The following is a 26,033-nucleotide window of genomic DNA, read 5'->3' as shown; positions in this document are numbered from 1 at the left end:
TTCCTTTATTTTTTTTTTTAGTTTGAATTGTATTTATTAATATTTTCTAGTGGGCTGAGAACCTGGGCTCGATTCCCACTGTGGCTCCTTGTTATTTTGGACAAGTCACTTAATCTTCTATTACCCCAATTACAAAAACAGATTATGAGCCCACTAAGGACCGGGAAAGTACCTACATATAATAAATGTAAACTGCTTTGTACCACAGAAAGGCGGTATAATCAAATCCATGACCCTTTAACCCTGTACCCTTTATTTGAAAACTTTTTATTGATTTAAATATAAAACAATTATTTTTTTAAAACCAGCCAAAATGGTACAGCATTTCCATCCAAGAAAAAAGGAAACAGGTAAACACTGTGGAACAACACTGTGTGTAACGAATAGAGTCAACACACTTCCTGTTCCCAATCTAAGGGGAGAGATCTTGTTTCTTATAGCTTCTGCCCCCTCTAAAATCATATAATCCAATTTAAATCAAACCTACCCAACCAAATTCCCTCCCAGAATACTCCATTTCATATACATCAGCCCAACCCTATCTTAAACCCTACAAAACACTAGAGATGTATATCCAAGACAGATGTAGATTGTTCAAAATGAAACTTCTTGTTCTGGCATTTGTTTGAATATAAAGATCCCAAATAGTTAAAAAAAAAAAAAAAAAAACGTTTCCTTCATGTGACAAAAATATGGGGGTCTCAGGATGAATCCATATTGAAGAATAAATTTTTTCCTCATTAAGGCAGCTTCCCATACTAATAACCTTGTACCCTTTAAACAACCTTTAACATAAATAGTGCAGTAGCAATATTGGCTCTGGTGAAAAACAGAGCCTTTGTAGGTAGTGATACAGTTTAAATGGTACATAAAAAGATGTCACAATCAAAACATTTTAATTTTCTATATTATTTTACTAAAAATATTTTTGGCTACACAGAATACATACAGCCAAAACATTATATAGCAAAGATACTTCCCTGTAGAATGTACTCCAAGTACAGCAGGCCATTACAGCAGGCCATTCATTCTCACACGTGGGTGACATCCACATCGCCCGATGTGGAGCATAAAAAAGCTAATTCCACTTTAAGAGCACCCACCGTGCAAACACAAGTGGTTTCCCGCCAGTCATGAAAGCATGGGATCATAAGTAGAATACTATAGCATGGAATCAACTCCAACGGGAGGTGGAAGGGTATGTGAGAATGAATGAATTGCTATCCTCTGAGAATACCTGCTATAGGTAAGTATCTTTGCTTTCTACGAGGACAAACAGGCCGTATTCTCACATGTGGGAATCCTTTGCTACCAGGCTCACCAAAAACAACCACCACTGATCAACTGGGCCTCGCAACGGCGAAGACAAAATAGTAATTAACCCAAAACTATATTGAGTGTAGTCTGGAACACAACAGAATGGGCCTAGGGGGATAGAGTTGGATTCTAGAACCCAAACAAATTCTGCAGCATTGTCTATCCAAACTGGCTATCGCATCAGGTGTCCTGCTCAAGGCAGTAATGAGATATGAATGGTGGATTGAAGACCAAATTGCAGCCTTGCAAATTTCTTCAATGGAGGCTAACCAAAGTGGGCTACCGACACCACCATGGCTCTGACATTATGAGCCTTAACATGACCTTCAAGAGTCAGCCCAGCCTAGGTATCAATGAATGAAATGCAATCTGCTAGCCAATTAATTGAGCGGAGGAGTAGCCTAGTGGTTAGTGCAGTGGACTTTGATCCTGGGGAACTGAGTTCGATTCCCACTGCAGCTCCTTGTGACTCTGGGCAAGTCACTTAACCCTCCATTGCCCCATTGCCCCTGGTACAAATAAGTACCTGAATATACTATGTAAACCACTTTGAATGTAGTTGCAAAAACCACAGAAAGGCGGTATATCAAGTCCCATTTCCCTTTCCCTTCCCGAGTGGAGGAGTGGCCTAGTGGTTAGGGTGATGGACTTTGGTCCTGGGGAACTGAGGAACTGAGTTCAATTCCCACTTCAGGCACAGACAGCTCCTTGTGACTCTGGGCAAGTCACTTAACCCTCCATTGCCCCATGTAAGCCGCATTGAGCCTGCCATGAGTGGGAAAGCACAGGGTACAAATGTAACAAAAATAAAAAATTGAAAATGGTACATTTCCCAATAGCATAGTGAACCCCATCCTGTTGGGATCAAGAGAAATAAAAAGCTGGGTGGACTGTCTGTAGGGTCTAGTCTGCTCCAAGTAAAATGCCATTGCTCACTTGCAGTCCAAGGTGTGCAGTGCGCTTTTGCCAGGATTGGCATGAGGTCTGGGAAAAATGTTAGGACAGCTGACTGGTTCAGATGGAACTCCAACACTACCTTAGGCAGGAACTTAGGGTGTGTGTGGAGAACCCGAACTACTCTATTATGATGAAACTGAGGTAAGGTGAATCAACCACTAGGGCCTGAAGCTCACTGACACTGTGAGCTGAAGTAACAGCCACCAAAAACAAGACCTTCCAGGTCAAGTACTTCAGATGACAGTAATCAAGCGCTCAAAAGGAGCTTTTATCAGTTGAGTGAGGATGATGTTGAGGTCCTATGACACAGGCAGAGGCTTGACAGGAGGCTTTGTAAAAAGCAAAATTCTCATGAAGTGAGCAACGAGAGGCTGCCCAAAGATGGGCTTATCCTCTACATGGTGATGGAAAGCACTAATCGCACTAAGGTGAACCCTTACAGAGTTGGTTTTGAGACCAGACTAGAGAGGTGTAGAAGGTATTCAAGCAAGGTCTGTGTAGGGCAAGAAAGGGGATCTAAGGCCTTGCCCTCACACCGGATGGCAAATCTCCTCTATTTGAAAGGGTAATACCTCTTAGTGGCATCGCTCCTGGAAGCCAGCAAGACCTTGGGGACACTTTCAGGAATATGCAAGGAAGCAAATTCTAAGCTCTCAACATCCAGGCTGTGAGGGCTAGGTACTGAAGGTTGGGATATAGAAGAGATCCCTTGTTCTGTGTGATGAGAGTTGGAAAACACTCCAATCTCCAAGGTTTTTTGGAGGATAACTCCAGAATAAAGGAGAACCAGATCTGCCTGGGCCAATATGTAACAATCAGGATCATGGTCCCTTGGTTTTTCTTGACTTTCAGCAGTCTTCCCCACAAGAGGGATGGGAGGATACGCATACAGAAGGCCAGTCCCCCAATGGAGGAAGGCATCCGACGCTAACCGGTAATGAGCCTGGAGCCATGAACAAAACCATGGGACTTTGTGATTGAATTCAGTAGCCAAGAGATCCACCAAGGGGGTGCCCCACACTCAGAAGATATCGCAGACAACACCTATGCTGAGTGACCACTCGTGCAGTTGCATGACCCTATTCAGTCTGTCAGCCAGGCTGTTGAATTTGCCAGCCAGGTAAGTGACTTTGAGGAGCATCCCATGCTGGACTGCCCAGTGGCACATCCGGATGGCCGCCTGACACAGTGGGCATGATCCAGTGCCCCCCTGCTTGTTGGTGTAGTACACAGCAACCTGTTTATCTATTTGAATGAGCACAATTTGGTTGAACAGTCAATCTCTGAAAACCTTTAGAGCGTTCCAGATTGCCTGGAGCTTCAGAAAGTTGATGTGGTGATTTGTCTCCTGGGCTGATCATGCACCTTGGGTATGAAGCCCGTCCAAGTGAGCTCCCCAGCCCAAATGGGACGTATCCGTTGTCAGCACCTTCTGGGGCTGAGGTATTTGAAATGGCAGTCCCACAATCAAATTGGATCGAATGTCCACCAAAGTAGAATCTGAACCAACTCTGGTGTTACTCAGAAGACATCCTCTAGGTTTCCCGAGGCTTGACACCATAGATGCCTGATAAACTTCCACCCAAAGGAATATAGGATTCTAGCTTCCCTACCAGAGGTGCAGAAGCACAGTCCCTAGAACTACTAGCTCTTTTGAGCGCAGATTCCACCACCATGGAGTGATGAGGCAACTGGGCCTATCACAGCCAAGGGAGCTATGGATCTGATGCATTGTGTCGATCTTTTCGGGCAGGACAGGGATCGACAGAGGGGACTCCCAGTTCTTCACCTCAATGTAGGATCTTATGAAGCGGGACCATCATAGCCTCTCTAGGAGGAGAATCGTAGTCCAGGACCTTGAACATCTCAGCCCTGGGCTCGTCCTCCATCTCTGAATGAATCGGAATGCAACTGTCATTTCCATGACAAAAGATGGAAAGGAAAGGCTCTCAGGTGGAGATCTTCTTTCATCAGGAGGGAAGGGGTCAGAAGAAGTACCATAGGACTCCTCTTCTGAGAAGTATCGTGGATCCTCATCAGACTCCCATGAGCGCTCCTCAATGGTGTTGGCGAAGAACTCTTCATGGGACTGCCAAGATCAAGCCTGCCTTGGTACAGAAGAACCATGTCCTCCACCCTCGACTCTGGAGAAGCTTCCTCCACTGACGTTGAGGGGTTACCAGCAGGGGCGGATGCCGACACCGGAGCCACATGCAACACTGGCATCAGAGACCTCATCGTAGGCTGAGGGCCTTTTGGAGCTGCAGCTAGAGGCATCCCAGGCGCAAGCACCCCAGACACCGATGTAAAAGCTTCACCAAGTGCTCATGTAGCATAACCCAGATGTGCTCATCGAGAGAAGCCATCAGGAAAGGCTGGGGCGTCGGATCAGACACAGGCTGCTGAACTGCTAGGGTCAAAATTGGTGCCGGGTCCTGGCTGCATGGATACCTACACATGAGCACCTCTTGTATGGAGGGAGAAAGGTCCTCCCAGCACTGACACTTCTCGAGGACTGGAGATTCCTTCACTGCCCCGTAGCTCCCAGCACCATGCGTCAAGGGTGATCGATGAAAATGCTTCTTGAATTTCGCCCCATGCTGGTCATCGACACTCCTAGGTACTGAGGACGATGCTGAATCCTCACGTCGCCTCAAGGTTAGGTCTGATGCTGACCAGTCCCGGAGGGCCCTGCACAACAGTCAGCATTGCGGCAGATAGAGACTCACTTAATGCACATCTACACCCAGTGTCAGAGAAAGGCTTAGCCCAAATATGGACTGATGACCCGATGTTAGTGCAACTCTCGATGTTGATGCAGATGTTGAGGATTTGGACCAGGCTCCAAAAAGTTTATCTTGCTGAGCCTCTCTGGCCAGCTGGATTACATAAGTATGTAAGTATTGCAATACTGGGACAGACCAAAGGTCCATCAAGCCCAGCATCCTGTTTCCAACAGCAGCCAATCCAAGTCACAAATACCTGGCAAGATCCCAAAACGTACAAAACATTCTTTTCTTCATACGAAGACACAGAACACAGCTGGAAGAGGTATGTTAAGGCCCCAAACACGGAAGACACCAGGAATGAGTGTCTTTGCCAGAGATGGCCCTATTTCACTGAGTACAACACTTAAAGCCACTAGGAACCTTCAAAGACATGGAAGGAAAAACAGCCATGGCCAAATTAAACAACTTTATGGTGCCAGAAAAAATGGGCAAAACATCTGAAAAAATTACAGGGATGAGTCCAGACCGGAGCTCAGGCCTAAGAGGGCCTACAAAGCGTGGAAAAAAAAAAAACCCCAAGTAGGGAAAAAACTATCTAAACCAATACAAGACCAATACATAAGGCAAAAAAAGAAAAACAGGACAAAACAGAGAAGAAAAATCTCCTTGGAAGGCACTTTATGCTCTGAAAAAATACTCGCACACCAGACGGTGTAAGGTGCTGCGGAAAGTGCATCCTCTCCTCACAACGTATGAGAAGAGACTGATGGTGCCGCGGTCTCACGGCAGGCGGGAAGGCATTCGTCCATGCATGGTGAGGATGATGCACGTGGTATTAGCTTTTTTATGCTCCACACCGGGCAACGTGGATGATGTCAACCACATGTGAGCATGTAGCCTGCTTGTCCTTGGAGAAATAAAGTTTATATAAAAGGCTAAGTAGACTAGTGCAATCCAGGCAACTCACAGTATTTACCTGCCTAGTAGTAGTTGTATTGTTCTGCTTTCAGAAAGTGTATCGAAATTCTGGTCTGGATCTTCTACTGAAAAATGAAGGGGATTTTTTGTAGGAGATACAACACTATTATCCAGCAGATTTTGAAAGAGTCCTTTAGATGAAGGCAGAGTTACCTGGCTGAAAACAGACAGATAAAACTGAATATGAAACGCACTATAACACAATTACAATCTAAAAAATAATTGATACTATATATTAGAGTCCTAGTGAAGAGAAAAATTATTCTGCATTTTTTCAGTCCAACAAAGTTAGCATTTCAAACTATGATGATAATGATGAATAGCAAAATAATGGCCTTAAAAATGCATTAACCGATGCCAGAAAAAGACCAAGCACAACACTGAAGTTTTTCACTTATTCCCATACTGCAAGCATAGGTAGCGAAACAGGGAAAGTCATCAGGGCAAGGACCTAACCAAACATCAGCAACTATAGATTGTTTGTTTGCCCTTCCAACCATAAAGATGGTCTGCTGTCCCTGAATGCAAGGATATATCCCAGCTGCCTGCTATAGAGTGTGATTGGTTTTAAGATCTCTCTTTATCCACGACAGTTTAGCATCTTCCCCATCTGTATACTGCCATCCTGAGAAAGTAAGAATACAAAATCCCCCATTCATTTCATACCCAGAATCATTTGTTTCCCCCTGTCTAACCGCAAAGCTATGTTATATTCTTATTACTTACTAATTCTAGTACTGCTGTTGTCAAACATCTGGCCTGCTGGGCCCCCAAATAAACCTGGCTATTTGAACAAATGCATCTACACTAGAATTTCAGATTATTACAGTACCTGCACCCTGCTAGACAGACCAAGCTGGTAGTTAGTTCTGTCATTGCCGTCTGCCATACTGACTAGCTGTCAGAGCAAGCTTAAGAGGCGAGCCAGTGAGGCACTAGTTTAAGGCACCCAAGCTTGAGGGTGCCAAAAACCTGCCTCAACCACCCACCCCTTCACAGCAAAGGGAGCATGTTCCTTTGGTCTTTTTCTCCTGCCCATGGAAATTTGAAAAGGCAAAAATAAAAAATTCCTGTCTCTCATAACAGAAAGTGATTGGTTTGCTTTTAAAAATAGAATACCACGGGCACAGGCAGAGCACAGAGTGGGGAGTGAAGGTACAGGCGCCAATCATTGTGAAGAGAGGAAGTGCAGGCTGGCTAGCTAGTTGGGATGGGAAGAGGCTCATGCTGGGGCTAGAACTGGAAAACAGCTGAGCCTGAGGGTGGCAGATGGGACTGGAAGGAGACTAGGAATGAGGAACTGGAACTGCAGAAATATCAAAATACTTGCAGAAAAAGATAAGCCTCTTATGAAACGTCACCACATTCTGCATTCTATAAAGAAGGGGCATACAACAAAAACACCAGAGTTCATGCGTGACAGAGTGTATGTCCCGTCATGGGGAGGTCTGAGAGGAGAAGCCCCAGGGAGATCTGACAGGACTCGGGCCTATAGACTGGAAACCTGGGTTTGAGGTTGGTTTCATAGTCCACTTGTACACTTAGGGAGACTGGACTGGGTCGCTGCTGTGAGTGGTTGTAGTCAGTCAGGAAAGGATATGCGGGTGGTGGCAGGAGGGTATTAACCCTTCAGGATTTCCATTAGTACAATTCCCCGAATACTGGGAGCAAGCCAGCAATACCCAGCTAGTGAACTGTGAACTGGAGAGAGAGCTGCATCTCATCTTCGAAGTCCAGACCAGATGCATTCCACATACTTACAAAGGTGGAAAGAAGAGAAAATGACAACCATCATGGTTAAAAGGTGACGTGAAAGAGGCTATTAGAGCCAAAAGAATGTCCTTCAAAGAATGGAAAAAGGACCAAAATGAAGAAAATAAGAAGTAACATAAGCACTGTGAGGCTAGATGCAAAGTTTGATAAAGAAGGCTAAAAAAGAATATGAAGAGAAACTTAGTGCAGAGGAACAAAAAACTCACAGTAACAACTTTTTCAGGTAGAAAGCCTGCGAGGGAATCTGTGGGACCATTATATCATGAAGGAACAAAAGGGGCACTCAGGGAAGAGAAGGCTACAGCGGAGAAACTGAATGAAGTCTTTGCTTCGGTCTTTACGGAAGAAGATGTAAGGTATCTATCTGTACCAGAAATGGTTTTCAAGGGTGGTGATGCAGAAGAACTGAAAGAAATCTCAGAGAACATGGAAAACGAACTAAGCCAAATTGACAAATTAAAGAGTAATAAATCACCTGGGAGACAAGATGGCATCTATGAGAGGAGACGTGTGTTGAGAGGTCTTGAAACCTCCAGCATAATCTTCAAAGAGTAGTACTTTCCCCCCTTCTCTAATGGGGAAAAGGGAAAACCAGGGTGAAAGCCTCTCCTAACCTCAGAGGAAATTCCGTTCGGAGGCAGACAACGATCGAAGCGTTCAAACATTGGGTATGCAAATGCCCACTTTGACCAGTTCCTCCCCGTTGTTGGAGGACCCCAGCATTGAAGCGGCTTTGTTAAGTCTGCTTCTTCAACTACCAGCCCCGAGACCAGGAAGCAGAGTGATGGCGGCAGGCGAGCCCAGTAGTGACCTTCCCAAAGTTGGTATGTTCACCCTGGAGCCTAGGAGAGGCCCTGCCGATTCTTCTACCCCAGTGGATTTAACATCAATTGGTGCAGCAAGGGTTGATATCCCTTTGCCTTCCCCAACTCTGGGAACTGCTCCTCTGGGCCTCGAGGTGAAGCAAAGACCAGCAATAGTAACTCTTGAGGTGCTGTGGGACACTATCCAGACTTTGAATATATCACTTCTCCAGGTAAACAATTCCTTTAAACAAAAGCTATCTGTTTCGAAACAATCTCAAAACTCTTTGAATGAGAGAGTTCAATCATATGAACAAAGAACTGATTTATATGATGGTGAATTTAAAAAATTACAAAGTTCCATTGGAACACTTATTCAGGATAGAAATATCATGGATAAGAAGATAGAATATCTGGATAATCAGATGAGGAAGAACAACCTAAGAGTCCTTAAATTTCCAAAATCACCATTGATTGCCCCAATTGAAATGTTGAAGAAATATTTTACAGAAGTATTAGGAGTTCCGAAGGAAGCCTTACCACCTATCGTTAAAGCTAATTATATTATTCGATTTACAACGCCTCCTCCAGACCCTCAGCAGCAATTAAATTTAACGGAATTTTTGGATTTCATATCGGCCACTTGTACATCTAACTCAAACATACTAGTCATTGGGGACATAAACCTTCATTTAAAAGACCCAAACTCAACTGGTGTCCAAGATTGTAAGGAATTCTTCCAACTATGGGATTTCAAATGGCCACTTCCGAATGCCACCCACAGAAAAGGCCACACTTGACCTACTAAGCCATAAATTTGCATCAGACCAAATCATTAAAGTCATTGACCACAAATGCACGGAAATTCCATGGTCAGATCACTTCAAATTAAATCTGACACTACATTGGCTGAAGAATGGGCATTTCAAAGCTGATGAAAAGAAATCTTATCAAACCAGAGGTAAAGTGGACACAACTGCATTTTGGCAATCAATTTACGACAATTGGTCTATAACATCTGATTCCATCAACTATCTTGCAGATTGGGAATCAAGATGTATCACCGTTCAAAATGAATTAGCTCCTTTACGAACAAAAACCACTCACAAACCAAACAGGACCCCATGGTTCAACGAAAATGTGAAACAATTAAAATCTAGAACCAGACAACTCGAACGAGCCTGGAGAAAAAACAAAAACGACCAAAATCTAAACACTTGGAAAGAATCACATAGAAAATACAAAAATGAAATCAAAAAATCCAAACGGAACTACTATAATGAACAACTAGGTTCTGACTACAAAGACATGAAAAAATTATACAAGCTACTGGATAAATTACTAGACACAAAACCAGTGTCCTCAACAAAATCAGGAATCCCAACAGCAGACGAAATTGCTAACTACTTCAAAGGCAAAATTGTCGATCTACGCAAAAATATGTCACAAGACTACACCAACCTTGATACCTTCCGTAATGAGCTAGACCCACGCTCAGAAGAATACCCAGCCGACCGAACTTGGACAAATTTTGCCCTGATCACACAAGAAGCAATAGCACTAGCAACCAATAGGCTCTCTACAACCTGTCAATTGGACACCTGCCCCAATTATATGCCCCCCCACTCGATTCATCACTGAACTTACCTCCCACCTCAACTTCTTGTTCCAGCATGGCATATTCCCCAAAGACAAAGGTAATATACTACTTACACCATTACCAAAAGACACCAAAAAGAAAACTAACAATATCACCAACTATCGACCTGTGGCATTCATCCCACTTACAACCAAACTGATGGAAAGCATTGTAGCTAAACAGCTTACTGAATACATCGACAATTTCTCAATCCTTCATGAATCACAGTCAGGCTTCAGATCTCTCCACAGTACGGAACCCGTCCTGGTAACTCTCCTAGCCAAGTTCAAAAAGGAAATCGCATTAGGTAAAAACATACTCCTCTTGCAATTCGACTTGTCAAGCGCATTCGATATGGTTGACCACTATATACTATTAAGAATACTCGACAAGATAGACATAGGAGGGAATATACTCAAATGGATCAAGGGTTTCCTAACCATGAGATCCTATTAAGTAAAAGCAAACTCAAACATATCACCATCATGGAGTACCGACTGCGGAGTACCCCAGGGTTCACCTCTCTCACCCATATTATTTAATCTGATGATGATCCCCCTTGCTCATGCCCTATACAAGCAAAATCTTGATCCTTTTCTGTATGCGGATGATGTCACCATTTACATACCGTTCAACTCTAATCCAACAGAAATCACTGTTGCAATAAAGACTAGTTTAAGCTTAATGGATGCCTGGGCATCGGCATTCAAACTCAAACTCAACAAGGAAAAAAACTCACTGCCTTATTCTCTCTTCTCACCACAAAACAAACCTCCCTTCATCCATAAAAACCCTGGAACATACTTTCGCAATATCAGACAAACTGAAGATCCTTGGAATTACTATTGACACCAACCTACAGGCCGGTAAGCCTCACTTCGGTTATTGGAAAAGTAATGGAAGCGATGCTAAAGGACAGGATAGTGAATTTTCTGGAAGCCAATAAGTTGCAAGATCCAAAACAACGTGGTTTTACCAAAGGGAAATCGTGTCAAACGAATCTCATTGAATTCTTTGACTGGGTGACTGGAGAATTGAATCAAGGACATGCTATGGACGTAATCTACTTAGATTTCAGCAAAGCTTTTGACACGGTTCCCCCCAGAAGGCTCTTGAATAAACTGGACAGGCTGAAGATAGGACCTGAAATGGTGAACTGGATTAGGAACTGGTTGACGGACAGAAACCAGAGGGTGGTGGTGAATGGAATTCGCTCAGAGGAGGGGAAAGTGAGTAGTGGAGTGCCTCAGGGATCGGTGCTGGGGACAATTCTGTTCAATATATTTGTGAGTGACATTGCCGAAGGGTTAGAAGGTAAAGTTTGCCTTTTTGCGGACGATACTAAGATTTGTAACAGAGTGGACACCCGGGAGGGAGTGGAAAACATGAAAAAGGATCTGCAGAAACTAGAAGAATGGTCTAAGATTTGGCAATTAAAATTCAATGCGAAGAAATGCAAAGTGATGCACTTAGGGAGTAGAAATCCACGGGAAAAGTATGTGTTAGGCGGGGAGAATCTGATAGTTACGGACGGGGAGAGGGATCTTGGGGTGATAGTATCTGAGAATCTGAAGGCGATGAAACAGTGTGACAAGGCAGTGGCCGTAGCCAGAAGGTTGCTAGGCTGTATAGAGAGAGGTGTGACCAGCAGAAGAAAAGAGGTGTTGATGCCCCTGTATAAGTCGTTGGTGAGGCCCCACCTGGAGTATTGTGTTCAGTTCTGGAGGCCGTACCTTGCTAAGGATGTAAAAAAAATGGAAGCGGTGCAAAGAAAAGCTAAGAGAATGGTATGGAATTTGCGTTACAAGACGTATGAGGAGAGATTTGCGGACCTGAACATGTATACCCTGGAGGAAAGGAGAAACAGGGGTGATAGATGTTCAAATATTTGAAAGGTATTAATCCGCAAACGAACCTTTTCCAGAGATGGGAGGGCAGTAGAACGAGAGGACATGATATAAGCGTGAAGGGGGGCATACTCAAGAAAAATGTCAGGAAGTATTTTTTCACGGAGAGAGTGGTAGATACTTGGAATGCCCTCCCGCGGGAGGTGGTGGAGATGAAAACGGTAGCGGAATTCAAGCATGCGTGGGATAAACATAAAGGAATCCTGTGCAGAAGGAATGAATCCTCAGAAGCTTAGCCGAGATTGGGAGGCGGGGCTGGTGTTTGGGTGGCGGGGCTAGTTCTGGGCAAGACTTCTACGGTCTGTGTCCTGAAAATGGCAGATACAAATCAAGGTAAGATATACACAAGAAGTAGCACATATAAGTTTATCTTGTTGGGCAGACTAGATGGACCGTGCAGGTCTTTTTCTGCCGTCATCTACTATGTTACTATGTAACCTAACCCTGGAGAGCCAAGCCTCTGCCACCACGAAGAAAATGTTCCATGCAATGTGGAAACTCAAACAGATCAAACAATTCTTCCCTAGGGAAACTTTCCGTAACATAATTCAAACAATGGTACTATCACATGTTGACTACTGTAACGCCGTATATGCGGAATGCAAAGAACAGATCTTAAGGAAACTCCAGACCGTAGAGAACACGACAGCTAGACTCATTTTCGGAAAGACAAGATTCAAAAGTGCTAAACCTCTACGCGAAATACTGCACTGGCTACCAATCAAGGAATGAATAGCCTTCAAAATTTGCACTCTGGTCCACAAAATAATCCATGGTCTGGCCCCAACCTACATGACCGAACTTATCGACTTAGCAACTAAAACATCATCGAATCATCAAGATCATTTCTAAACCTGCATTACCCAAACTGTAAAAGGATAAAATACAAATCAACATATGCATCCAGCTTTTCCTACATTTGCACCCAGGTCTGGAACTCATTACATAGAAACATTAGAACTGTGAACACTCATCTAAAATTCCGAAAAGACCTCAAGACTCACCTCTTCTGGAAAGCCTACCCAGTAGACCCGAACTAATTCATGAACAATGCATTACGTCTATCAAACTAAGAAATGAACAATACCCCTTTCACATAATCCTATTACTTCAAACTGTATGAATTTTACCACTCCAGTTATAATTAAGTGTACTTCTACACTTATCCTACTCTGTATTGCTCACTAGAAGCTGTAGTCCCATCCCCGGAGACTTATCAGCTTCATTGGGATTACTTCTCTCTATAAGCTACTATATATTCGTCCCAGAGTTGTATTCTCTTTTCCGGAACCTTATCAGCTTCCTTGCACCTACTGTTACTCTATTTTCCACTCTGTATATATTCCCGGAGTTGGTACTCTCTATCTCCGAAATCTGTAAGCTACATTAAGCCTACTGCTATGTGGGAGAATGTGGGACACAAATGTAATAAATAAATAAAAGGTTCAAAGAAAAGCAACCAAAATGATAGAGGCTATGGAACTCCTCTCATATGATTGAGGTCTACAATATCCTGAGTGGTGCAGAATGAGTAGAAGTGAATCAATTTTTTACTCTTTCAAAAAATACAAAGACTACGGGACAATCGATGAAGTTACATGTAAACACTTAAAACAAATAGGAGGAAATATTTTTTTTACTCAACAAACAGTTAAACTGGATCTCTGCTGGAGGATGTAGTAACAGCGGTTAAAGTATCTGGGTTTAAAATTGCCCGGGGACTGGTAGCATGGAATGTTGCTACTATTTGGGTTTCTGCACATATACAACAGACTGCTAAAACCTGTAGTTACTTTCTCTATAATATCACCAAAATTTGTCCTTTCCTTTCTGAGCACACTACCAAAACCCTTATCCAAACTCTTATCATTCTTCCCTTAGACTACTGCAACTTGCTTCTCAAAGGTCTCCCACTAAGCCATCTCTCTCCCCTTCAAAAAGACACTTTCCCTCCTAGCCCCTTTGCAATACCACTCAAAGATGCTGAGCATGTTTGCAATTATCTAATCTACATAAGTACATAAACATCATCATACTAGGACAGCCTGAATCCATCAAGCCCAGTATTCTATTTCCAAGAGCAGCCAATTCAGGTCACCAGTACCCGGCAAGATCCCAAAAGAATAAAAGATTCAGTAATAAGCAATGGATTTTCCCAAGGTCACCTTAATAATTTATAGACTTTTATTTTAAGAACTTGTTCAAACATCTTTTAAACTGCTATGCTAACCACTTTTACTATATTCTTTGGCAATGAGTTCCGGAGTTTATTACATGAGTAAAGAAATAATTTGTTTTAAATGTACTACTTAGTAGCTTCACCGAGTTCCCCTTAGTCCTTATATTTCTGGAAAAACTAACAAGCGATTCATACCTACCACTCCACTATATAGACCTCTGTCAAATCTTCCCTCTGTGATGAAGAGCCCTAGCCTCTTTAGCCTTTCCTCACAGGGAAGTCGTCCCATTCCCTTTCTCATCTTGATCGCCCTTCTCTGTATCTCTTCTAATTCTGCTACATCTTTTTTTTTCAGATGCGGTAAACTAATCTGCACACAATATTCAAGGTGCAGTCATGCCATAGAGCGATAAAAAGGCATCATAATATCCTTAATTTTGTTTTCCGTTCCTTTCCTAATATTTCCTAACATTCTATTTGCTTTCTTAGCTGCTGCTGCTGCACACTGAGCAGAGGGTTTCAACGTATCATCAACGATGACACTAGATCCTTTTTTTGGGCAGTGACTACTAGTATAGAACTTTGCATCATGGAGCTGTAATTTGGGTTCTTCTTCCCTACATGCTTTACTTTGCACTTGCTCACATTAAATGTCATCTGTCATCTGGATGCACAGTCTCCCAGTCTCGTAAGGTCCTTTTACAATTTTTCACAATCCTCTTGTGATTTAACACTTTGAATAACTTTGTGTCATCACCTCACTTGTTATTCCTATTTCCCGGTCACATATAAATAGGTTAAAAAGCAGTGGTCCCCGCACAGATCCCTGGGGATCCCCTCCACCACTGAGAAATTCGTAGTTTTCAAGGCAACAAATAATAAAGGTTGCACCACTGCAAATCTGAGTGTGGAAATGCTTTAGTCAGCTTACCTTTTAGCCATTTTATAAACTTTTTTCTTCGGTGAAGGATTCACTTCACCCACAGCAGTGTCTAGATTAGCTTTCATTGAAGACACAACCATGGCATTTCGCAGTTTGTTGCCCTGATCCAGAAGAGCTGAAATACAAAATAAAGCAATGCATCAGAGCTCAAATACTCAGTACAACTCTAAATTCAAACACTGCTTGCAAACAGATGCTTTTCTGGTGCTCCTGGCAACAAACACTTCAGCAGAATCATCCACAATGGGGTTTTTTAAACTGCTTTAAGAATATTATTGTTCAAGTTTTGATCCTATACAAGAAATTCCTTTGAATTATATACATGGGCTGTGCTGCTCCTGTTTTTGTTTATTCCCTTCTTCCCAACACAAAACCTCCACTCATCCCATCTACCCCACTCACCCTCTTATTTAGCAGCTGATCCATTAGATGTCAGCCAAGCTTGTCTCTCTATATTTCCTAATTCTACTACTACTTATCACTTCTATAGCGCTACAAGGCATATGCAGCGCTGTACACCAAGCATGAAAAGACAGTCCCTGCTCAAAGAGCTCACAATCTAAATAATATTCCTCCTCTTCCATATCATTCAGAACCTGTCTCTCGGATCTGCTGGACTTTATGCCAGATTTGTCTATAATAAACCCAACCTGGTTTGGTTTTGTAATCTAGCACCACGCAGCTCACAGCAGGTTACATTATACATTTGATTTAGCCATTCTCGGAAGCTGGGCACTGTGTTACCCACTCAATAATGTACAATAACTTTACCATTAATAATGCTCAATGTGCAAACTTAATATACACTGTGTGAAGGCTGACCTCACTAAGAGGAAGTTCTATCCCTAAAAGAAGAAGTGCATAAGTCCATTCTACCCATCCTACTATCCTCTCTATTACACTCAGACCCCACTGCCACAAAGATCTGTTTGGAACATTTTATAAAAGAACAAATCCATGTTCCTTTTGAAGTCTTACATTTCTTGCAGTGTCATCAGACCATATTTTAATTTTGCTTACTTCTCTTTTGTGATGTAGGTACTATGGGGACTGGTTGAGTCATACCAAAGGTGTATGAGAAGAGACTTAAGACCTGAACGTTACTCTTGCCAGAATTCTGCATGACTGCACAGCGCAGAATTACCCAGCCACACAGGATTTGCTGTTTTTCCTGCAGAATCTACCGCATTAGTACCGCAGGAACATTGACTGGCTGGCTGGCTGGCCGGCCACCATCGCCCCCCCCCCCCCCCCGAGCCTACCTTAACACACCCAGGTGGTCTAGTGGTCTCTTCGGGGGCAGGAAAGAGCCCCACTCTTTCCTGCCCACTACCGCCGCTCTGGACCAGTGCTGCTGCTTCATCAAAATGGCCGCTAAGACGAAATCTCGTGAGGCTGCTGCAGAAAGTCTCAGCGGCCATTTTGAAGAAGTAGCAGCACCAGCCCAGAGCAGCAGGCAGTAAAGAGGGGGGGGGTTTCCTGCCCCAAAGAGGTATTTCCGATGCAGCTCCTCCTCCTATCACACTGAAACGGGGGGGAGGGGGGTCTGGAAAATATGGAATTTGGTTGGGGGGGGCTCAAAAAGGTAGATGCTATATGTGAGTATAGGGAGGGAGGCTGGAAAAAAGGTAGATGTTATGGGTGCAAGGGGGGATGGGAAAATGTGGATGGTATCTGTGTACAGGGAGGGGGGCTGTATATTGTTTAAATTATGATAAACTTGTAGAATTTGCAAATTTTGTGTGCAGGATTTTGCTGAATTTGCAAATTGTGTGTGCAGAATTTTGAATTTTTTTGGTGCAAAATTCTATCTGGAGTCATAATAGTTTAGTTTATTGTAGGCTAAATATACTGCCTTTCATAAAATCAAAGCGGTTAACAAAATAAAATCAACAGAAAAGAAAGTGAAAAGAACTCCAACTGTTAAAAGAACAGAGAGGATAGATTTAGTTAGGAGAAGGAACAGGAAGGCCAGTAGAGGATACCAGCCGATCAGCCGGACAGAAGGAATTATAAAAGCCTTAGTAAAAAGGTAGGTTTTTAGGGCAGTGTTCTATAACCTGTCTTTTTAAGAAATGGCCATGCAGCAAGTGAACTACTTGCCACGTGGCCCATTTCGGGTGGGGGGGGGGGGGGGGGAGAGCACTTACCGCCACCCATTGGCAGTAAGGGCTCCCACAGTAACCCGGTAGTAACCAGTGCAGCCCTGCCCGATTGCCGCCTGGTAAACATCAGTGCTACAAAAATTAAAATATTTTTGTAGAGCCGGAAGTGGCAAACGTTTGGGGTGGGAACAGTTCCAGATTAGTGAGAAGTAAGCCCTTATTGGGCTTACCGTTGCTTCATTAAAAAAAACCCTCTTGGTTTTTTGACCAATGAATGAAATTGTGAGCTCTGTGGATGAAACAGCTGGCATCCGTGATAGAGTCAGTAAGCATATAGTCATTTGACAACCACAGCCAGCTGAGGTCTTTCTCCTCCTTTCTTTAATATTTTTAAGTGTTTGATGCAGAAGAATTGTATCATTCCTAAGTTGGAAACATGTATTGTTTTGGCTGCTCACATTTACAAACTGAGCTTTTGTGGTGAGAAGTAAGAAGTTGTTTCTCCACTATTGGTGGTTACAAAGAATAACAGAAAAGGGTTTTCTGTTACATTGCTTGTTAGGGAATGCAATACGTTATATTTATTCAACATGATATACCACCTTTCTGTAGATACAGTCAAAGCAGTTTACATATACTATTTTTTGCAGGTACTTTTCTATCCCTAATGGGCTCACAATCTATAGTTACTAGTAAAAAAAAGGCCCGTTTCTGGAACGAATGAAACGGGCGCTAGCAAGGTTTTCATGGGAGTGTGTATGTTTGAGAGAGAGAGCCAGAGTGAATGTGCGGGTGTGTGACAGAGTGAGACTGTGTGTGTGACAGTGTGTTTGTGAGAATGAGAGTGTGTGACAGGGCCCCCTCCCCTGTTCCTAATACCCCTCACCCCGTTCCCTCCCCTCCTTTTCCTCCTCCTTCCCACACTTTGGGTTCCTTAAGGCTTTCAAAAGTCTATGTACCCCCGTGGCCCTAACGCCCAGTATCCGGATACCCCACCGCTTTCCTCCTCACCCCTCCCCCAAGATGTAATACTTTCACGTCCTTCATTTTTTTTTAAAAATGTCCTATCTACCCTGTGTACAAATGCCCGGCATTCAGATTGTGTTCCTCTCGTAAATTTTCATTTCTTTCATTCATTCAGAACTTGCCCCCCCCCCCCCCCCCCCCCCCCCGAACACTTTTGGTTTCTTCAGTCTTTTAAAACTCTCCTATGTACCCTGTGTGCTAATGGCCAGTATTGAGATTGTTTTCCTGTCCCAAATTTGCATGTGTTTCAGTCATTCACAACCCCCCCCCCCCCCTTCTTCTCCAGTTTAACACTTTCGTTTCCTTCAGTCTTTTAAAACTCTCCTATCTACCCTGTGTCCTAATGGCCAGCATTCAGATTGTTTTCCTTTCCCAAATGTTCATGTCTTTCAGTTGTTCAGAACTCCCCCCTCCCCCCATTTAACACTTTCGGTTCCTTTAGTCTTTTAAAAGTCTCCTATCAACCCTGTGTCCTAATGGCCAGCACTCAGATTGTTTTGCTTTGCCAAACTGTCTGTCACTGATGTCACTGAGGTCAGTGCGTGCCTGCCTAGCAGACCACTTGCGGCAGGCACAGTCCCAGGCACATCCTGTTGGAGGTGAGAATTATTATATAGGATTTGTACCTGGGGCAATGGAGGATTAAGTGACTTGCCCAGGGTCACAAGGAACTGCAGTGGGAATTGAACCCAGTAAGTATGGATGTTAAGTGATAATGTTTATTGAATTTTTAACATTGCAACATTTCAATAAAAAAAGGAAAAAAAAATACTAAAAGTAGTTACACATGCACAAAACTAATTCATATGGAAAAATTGCCCCCAGAGATACCATAGCCCAGCAGAGATCAGTTCTAAATGAACTGAAAGCCCAACGGAAACAACAGGAAACTGTGGGCCAGCTACATATACATCAAGGCAAAATTACCTATCTGACTTCAGTTGACTACCTCAAAACCAGTATCAACAAACCTGAAAGGAGGTCTTTTGTAACTGGACTCTTCACAGGCAGTGGGTGTGCATCACTATGATTGCCTCCAGCTGGTTTAGACTGTGGCTCCTGCTCTGAACTATGGGAGAATGATATCTGCTTCTTTGGACGATTTTCCTCCTGGTATTTCAAAAGTTCACTTTGTGAAACTGGTCCCATGAAATAGTCTTTTCTGGTCTCTGAGTTTTCCTGGAAGTACAAATGGTCCTTTCCCCTGTTTTACAGTAAATATAAGGTCAGTGAAAAACATACCAACACAGCAATATGAAGTCTTGTTTTGCTTTTAGCATTAGTTATGTTCATAAGATACCATTTAGCATTTGTTAGATCTATGAATTGTTGAAAGAATGTGGATTTGACGCGGATACCTCAAGTGGAGTCTCATTGCTAACAAACGTGAAGTGAAGATTGGTTGTGTCAGCCATAATTGAAAATGATATTGCATTACCTCCATTGAACTATAAAATTATCCATAGTGGATATGTGATAAGAGCAGCTGGACACAGAATATAGTTGGATTATATCAATGATACCATCTGGAGATTTGATGCTCACTGGAATAGAACAATAGCCATTGAGTTTACTTCAGTATTACTGGAGCGAAGAATATCACGATCTGTTAAAGATTTAAATGGAACTTTGCTAATTAGATAATTAGTATCCAGTTGTTATGTTTCAATAATTTTTATTCGGGAGAACTTATCAACAGATTTCAACAGTGCTTAACTTCTCTTGCTTTGCAAAATAAACCACATATCTGTACTAGCAAATATCTTTCAAGATCTATACAACTGTTTCTCTCCCCAGTAACTTTTTACATTTTATCCCTTGCCCTCCCTTTACCTCCCTCATCCCCTTCCCCCCTTCTCATTATCATCACAGTCTCTTACTTCGCAGGTCCCATTGTCTAAGTGTGCTTAAGCAGTTTCACATGTTCATTATTTGTCCTTTAGCTCGATTGGTCAGCGTCAACCAAAACGGAGTCCAACAAGCCCAGAAGATCCGGGCATGGGGGGGTCGTTGAGTTCTCACTCTTGTTCTCTCAGTGCGTAGCAGGTGAATCATCTGTCCCCTCCATTGAGCCACTGTCGGGCCCTCTTTAGTCATCCAGGCCCTCAGAATTGTTCTCTTGGCCACCATCACTGTGCGTAGCGTAAATGCTCGGCGTCCTCTAACTGGAGGCCCTGTAAACCTCAGGTGTCCAAAGAGGAGTCTTGCGTCCAGAATCCAATTCGAGTGCCACATGGCTCGTATTTGTCCATTTATGGCCTTCCAAAACTGTTGGATGCAGGGGCAGCCCCAAAACATATGTCCCAGCGTTGCACCTTCCTCTACGCATTTAGGGCAAGCTCCGTCCGGCGATGCCCCCATGTGGAACGCCCTCCTAGGCGGTATATATGCTCTCAATACAAATTTAAATTGTAATTCCCAATAAACTGCTTGATCGGTGTTCCTGCGATATCCCAGGAGGTGTTCACGGACCATTGCAGGAGTTATTTTGATCTCCAGTTCTGTACTCCACTGGGCAGACAGTCTCTCAAAATCTGGTTCTTTAGCCATGTCCTTTAAATGTCTGTGGTGGTAGGTGAGTGGCACCTTTTGTTGCGCTCCCAATGAGAGTGCCACCCCTAGCTCCTCTTGCACATCCTCCGCCAGTTCCTCACGGGGTAAGCTCAGTATGTAGTGCCGTAGTTGGTAGTAGTGGAACCAATCCGCTTGGTTCAGCTTGAATCGGTCCCGGAGACTCTCCCAGGACACAACTGTTCCATTTTCGTCTATTGCGTGAAGTACATATTCCAACCCCATACCTTCCCATCTTTTGAACACTTCATATAATTGGCCCGGTGGGAAGTCCGGGTTGCCGCATATTGGGAGGTATGGGGTTGTCCTTGGTGAAAAACGATGGTATCTGCACAGCCAGCGCCAGGTGTCCTGCGCTGTCGGTAATAATTGCGCCTGGACTAATAGACTGGTTTCTGCTTTGCTTTGCTTATGTAGTAGGTAGCCAATGTGTTTCTGCTCTGTCTCCTGTAGCTCGAGGCGGGAGGGCGTGAAATATTGTGTGCGTCGCAGCCAGTCATTTAAGTGTCTCATTCCACTTGCTATGGTCATATAACGCAAGTTCAGGAGCCCTAGACCTCCATATTCCACAGGTAAGTAAAGTGTGGACAACGCCACTCTAGGTCTCTTCTTTACCCATAGAAATGTTTGCAGTGTCTTATTAAGTCTCTTTTCATCGGTCTTGGACAGGTATAGTGGTATGGTTTGGAACACATATAGCCACTTCGGTACAATTACCATATTGTACAGCGCTATTCTCCCCATGAGTGACAGAGGGAGACCCTGCCAGAGTTGCAGGTTTATCTTTGTGTCATTCAATAGCTTTCTCACATTCCATCCATACACCTGTGGGAGCTCCCGTGGTATTGTGACTCCTAGATATTTTATAGTCTCTTCTTCCCACTCTATAGGAAGTTGTAATCTACTTTTTATGTTATCCCCAGGCACTATTTCTAGGGCTCTAGATTTCTGGATGTTTAGTGTGTATCCTGACAGGGCCCCATATTCCTGGATTAACTGCAAAGCCCTAGGTACTGAGTGTTCTGGTTCTTGAACCACCACCAGCAGGTCATCTGCAAAGGCAAGGGCCTTAACCGTGCCTCCTGCCAGGCCTACCCCCCCTACTCCGTCATCTACCTTCAAAGCTTTAAGCAAAGGTTCCATTGCTAAAACAAACAGGAGGGGTGAAAGTGGGCAGCCCTGCCTTGTCCCTTGTCGAATGTGAAACTTGTCTCCCCTCACTCCGTTCACTAATACAGCTGCCTGAGGAGAGCTGTACAAGGCCTCTATAGCATCCCCATACCATCCCTGGATTCCAATGTAATCTAAAAGCCCAAACAGATACCCCCAATCCACCTTATCGAATGCTTTTTCTGCATCCAAGCTAAGGATCAATGCAGGCCTCTGTTCCTTCTGACATTTTGCCATGGCTAATAGCAATCGCCGCACGTTACTACCCGCCTGTCTGTTCTTAACAAAGCCTACCTGTTCTTCCCCAATAAGTTCTGGTAGTAATGTTCCCAATCGTGTGGCTAGTATCCGGGCCAAAATTTTGGTATCAACATTAATCAATGAAATAGGTCTGTATGAGCCTGGGTGTGTCTTATCTTTCCCAGGTTTCGGCAGCAACGTGATTAAGGCTTCATTAGCATGCATGGGGAATTGTTTGTCCGCTATAACTTGTTCTAGATAGTTCCCGAGCGCCTTTATCCCTCCCCTTGGCAGGGATTTGTAATATTCTCCCATAAAACCATCTGGCCCTGGGGCAGATTTAAGAGCCAGGGCTTTTATCGCCTCCTGCAGTTCTTTTCCTGAAAATGGCTGATTTAGTTTGTCTATCTGTGGTTGTTGAAGCTTAGTAAATCCCACTTTGTCTAAGTAATTGGCCAGGTTGCTCAAGTCTTTTGCAGGCGCTCCCTTGTAAAGCTCCTTAAAATAATTGTGAAAGATCTGCTCTATATCTCCGCTTTTTGTCTTTAATATCCCCTGGGCATCCCGCAGTGTTGTGATCACCCGTTCAGGGTCTTCTGATTTTATCATCCTCGCTAATAGCGTACCTGATTTATTACCAAATCTTTGCATTCGGCACTTAAAATACATCAAGGACCTCACTGTCTGCCCATGAATTAATGAGTTCAGTACCACTTGGGTTGTCAAGTATTGTTCTCTGTTTTTTACTGTTGGGAAGTTTATATATTTCCGCTTAGCTTTCTGGAGTTGAAGTTCTAAATTCAAGATTGCCTTAGCCTGTCTTTTTTTCTTCAGTTGCACGTAAGCTATTATATCTCCCCTTATCACCGCTTTGGAGGCCATCCAGTAAAGACTGGGATTTTCTGCGTGTTGGCTATTGAACCTCTCATATGTTTCCCATTTATCATTTAAATATCTTGTAAACTCTTTATCTTCATATAGGTAACACGGATACCTCCAACCCCCTGCTCGTTGATATTGCTCAGGGGCCTCTAGTTCTATCCACACAATCGCGTGGTCTGATATCTCTGTCGGGCCTATGTCTGCTCCGCTCACCCAGTGGAATGCTTGTCTATCTATGAGAATGTAGTCTATTCTAGAGCTTGTACCGTGCGCCCTAGACATATGTGTATAGTCTTTAGTTTCTGGGTGTAGCGCTCTCCAGGTGTCCACTAAGTTTAGGGTATGCATGAATGTGGGCAGAGCTTTTTGCTTGCTACCTCCCCGCGGGGCCTCCCTAGGATTTGTAGTATCAACCTGGGGATCTGCCACTAAATTGAAATCTCCACACACCAGTAGCTGCAATGATTCATGGGAAGCGCAATGTTTTATTATTGATTGGTAAAAAGATGGCGTATATTCATTAGGGCCATACAACGAGACTACCAGAAATTCTCTATGTTGAAGCCAAAGGTGTATTATCACATATCTCCCTAGAGGGTCTGCTTTCAGTAATTCGGCTTTAGCTGCTAGCCCTTTACGTATTAAAATTGCTACGCCCTGCTTTCTTCCTTCTGCGGAGGCTGAGAACACCTGCCCCACCCACTGTCTCTGCAATTTCTGGTGTTCAGCTTCCGTTAATCTAGTCTCTTGGAGGCACGCAACATCCGCTTTGTGTCTTTTTAGGGCCTGCAATATTTTTGTCCTCTTAATGGGCGTTGCTATACCCCCTACATTCCAGGATACCACTCGAGTTGCTTTTGTCATCTACGTTTATTATGGTTGGTGTGACATAGTTCGGTTTTGAAATTATTAATTGGGTTTTGGGTGCCCAGCCTCACCCTCCCCCGCACCTGATTTTGCTCTACACTTGCGCGTTTGTTACTTGCATCTAAATACAAAGGACCTGCGAAGTCATGGATATAGCCTTTCTTACTCCCTGTCTCCCTTCCCCCCCTTTTATCCCTTATCCTCCCTCTTATTCTTAACCCCTTTTTTACCCCTCCCTTTACCTTAAACTCCCCCCTTGTAATCCTAAGGTGGCCCACTGTTGTAGTAGGCTAAGGTCGTGTGAGTGTAGGCTCCCCCTCTCGTATCCTAACCTGCCTGCCTTACATATCGTGACCCTCTGTGAGATCCCTTCAGGCCTGCTCTTATGTTCTTGCCCCCCTTCTTGTGTTCTTCCCAACTGAACCCCAAGTATAACATTCACACTGTGCTCACATTCCTCCTTCTCCTTCCCATTATCCCTTTGAACTAAACTGTGGGTTCAAAATCATATGTGCTCCTTTAAGTAATTAATTCTGTGCCATATTACCAGCCTTCGTTTGCGTTCCAAAAGGTTAATTTCTCCATCAAGGCTTGCGGTTTCATTTGAAATGTCCATGTTCTTCAAGTGTCCCTTTCCCCATTTGAGGGGTTTCCTGACTCCAACAGTCCCTGCGCTTCTTCTGGGGCCTGAAAAGTCTGCCATCCTCCCTCTTGTAGGACTTTTAGTTGGGCAGGGTACAAGAGCATAAATCTTTGTTTTTTCTTGGCCAGATGACGACATATTGGGCCAAAGGCTCTCCTGCGTTCTTGCAATGCAGCTGAGTAGTCTTGGAATATTTTAACTCCTACGCCATCATAGCTCAAGGCGTCCCATTTTGCCCTCGCACCTCTCAAAATTTCCTCTTTATGGAGGTAATTATGAACTTTTATTATTACTGCTCTGGGCCTGTTTCCAGTTGTCAGTCGTCTTCCCAGTCTATGTGCCCTTTCCAAGCATAAGGGGCCAAAGCTATCCGACAGCGCAAACTCTGTTTTTAGCCAGGTTTCCAATTGTGTCTGAAGTAATCGGTCTGGCACTGTCTCTGGTATACCTATTAGGCGTAGGTTCGATCTCCGGGCACGGTTCTCCATCTCATCAAGATGCTGCGCTTGCGTTTTCACTGTTCTTTGCAGCTCCTTTATCACCTTGTTCTTGTTTGTTTCCGAGTCCTCCAGCTCGGATACCCGGACCTCCAACTCCCCCGTTCTTCTCGTAGTGTCTCCCAGCGAGGATTCCACTGCTGCTAGCTGTTCCAGTACTTTATTTAGTTGTGGCGCGAGTGCGGTCTTTACTGCTTCTACCAGCTGTTGTAGTTGTTTCGGGTGGAATTCTGGAGTCACGCCGTCTGCTGGGCCGAGCGCCATCTTGTTTTCTTCGAGCCCTCGTTTTTTCTCTGCGCTTTTTTGCGCGAGTCTGCTCGGCGTCGCCCTCATTTCTCGCGTCACAAATGAGTCCATTACTTCTTCTTGCTCTCCCTTATTCAGCAGGTTATTTCCAACAAGTTTTTGCGCCGTTATTATCGCTCAGAGAGGGGGTAGCCTCGGAGAGATGGAAGACGCGACTTCCTCCCTCAAACCATCAGGTGACCATCACCAGTATCCAGTTGTTATTCTGATTGATGCTGTGTGATGAACCCCATTTGAGATTATATCTGCTTTTGATTTGATGTAAAATAAACAGAGTGAAGCATATTAAGTTTATATTGTGTTATGTATACAATATAATGATTATAGTAATAATTTAGACAATTAAAGGGTCACATATGTTTTTGATTGTTATATTAAGTGACTAATTGGAAAAAACTTTAACCCTTGTATTGGTAGTAACTATATCTTTTTTGAGATGCGGCGACCAGAATTGAACACAATATTCGAGGTGCGGTCGCACCATGGAGCGATACAAAGGCA

The 26,033-nt window shown here is 43.7% G+C and overlaps 1 protein-coding gene across 1 annotated transcript in view; it reads right to left on the bottom strand.

The window, feature by feature from the left end:
- Positions 1 to 26,033, bottom strand: part of C2CD3 (C2 domain containing 3 centriole elongation regulator) — a 374,295-nt gene that overhangs the window by 306,299 nt on the left and 41,963 nt on the right. Inside the window, exons 5-7 of the mRNA XM_030200012.1 lie at positions 19,328 to 19,560; positions 15,214 to 15,340; positions 5,980 to 6,138 (exon numbers count right to left, since the gene is read on the bottom strand). Of these exons, the coding sequence (XP_030055872.1) occupies positions 5,980 to 6,138; positions 15,214 to 15,340; positions 19,328 to 19,560 (519 nt within the window). The remainder of the gene's footprint in view (positions 1 to 5,979; positions 6,139 to 15,213; positions 15,341 to 19,327; positions 19,561 to 26,033) is intronic.

Source organism: Microcaecilia unicolor, chromosome 4, assembly GCF_901765095.1.
Source record: "Microcaecilia unicolor chromosome 4, aMicUni1.1, whole genome shotgun sequence".
NCBI classification, from domain to species: Eukaryota; Metazoa; Chordata; class Amphibia; order Gymnophiona; family Siphonopidae; genus Microcaecilia; species Microcaecilia unicolor.
The sequence above is the reverse complement of the archived record's forward strand: the minus strand, read 5'-3'. Positions and strand labels throughout refer to the sequence as shown.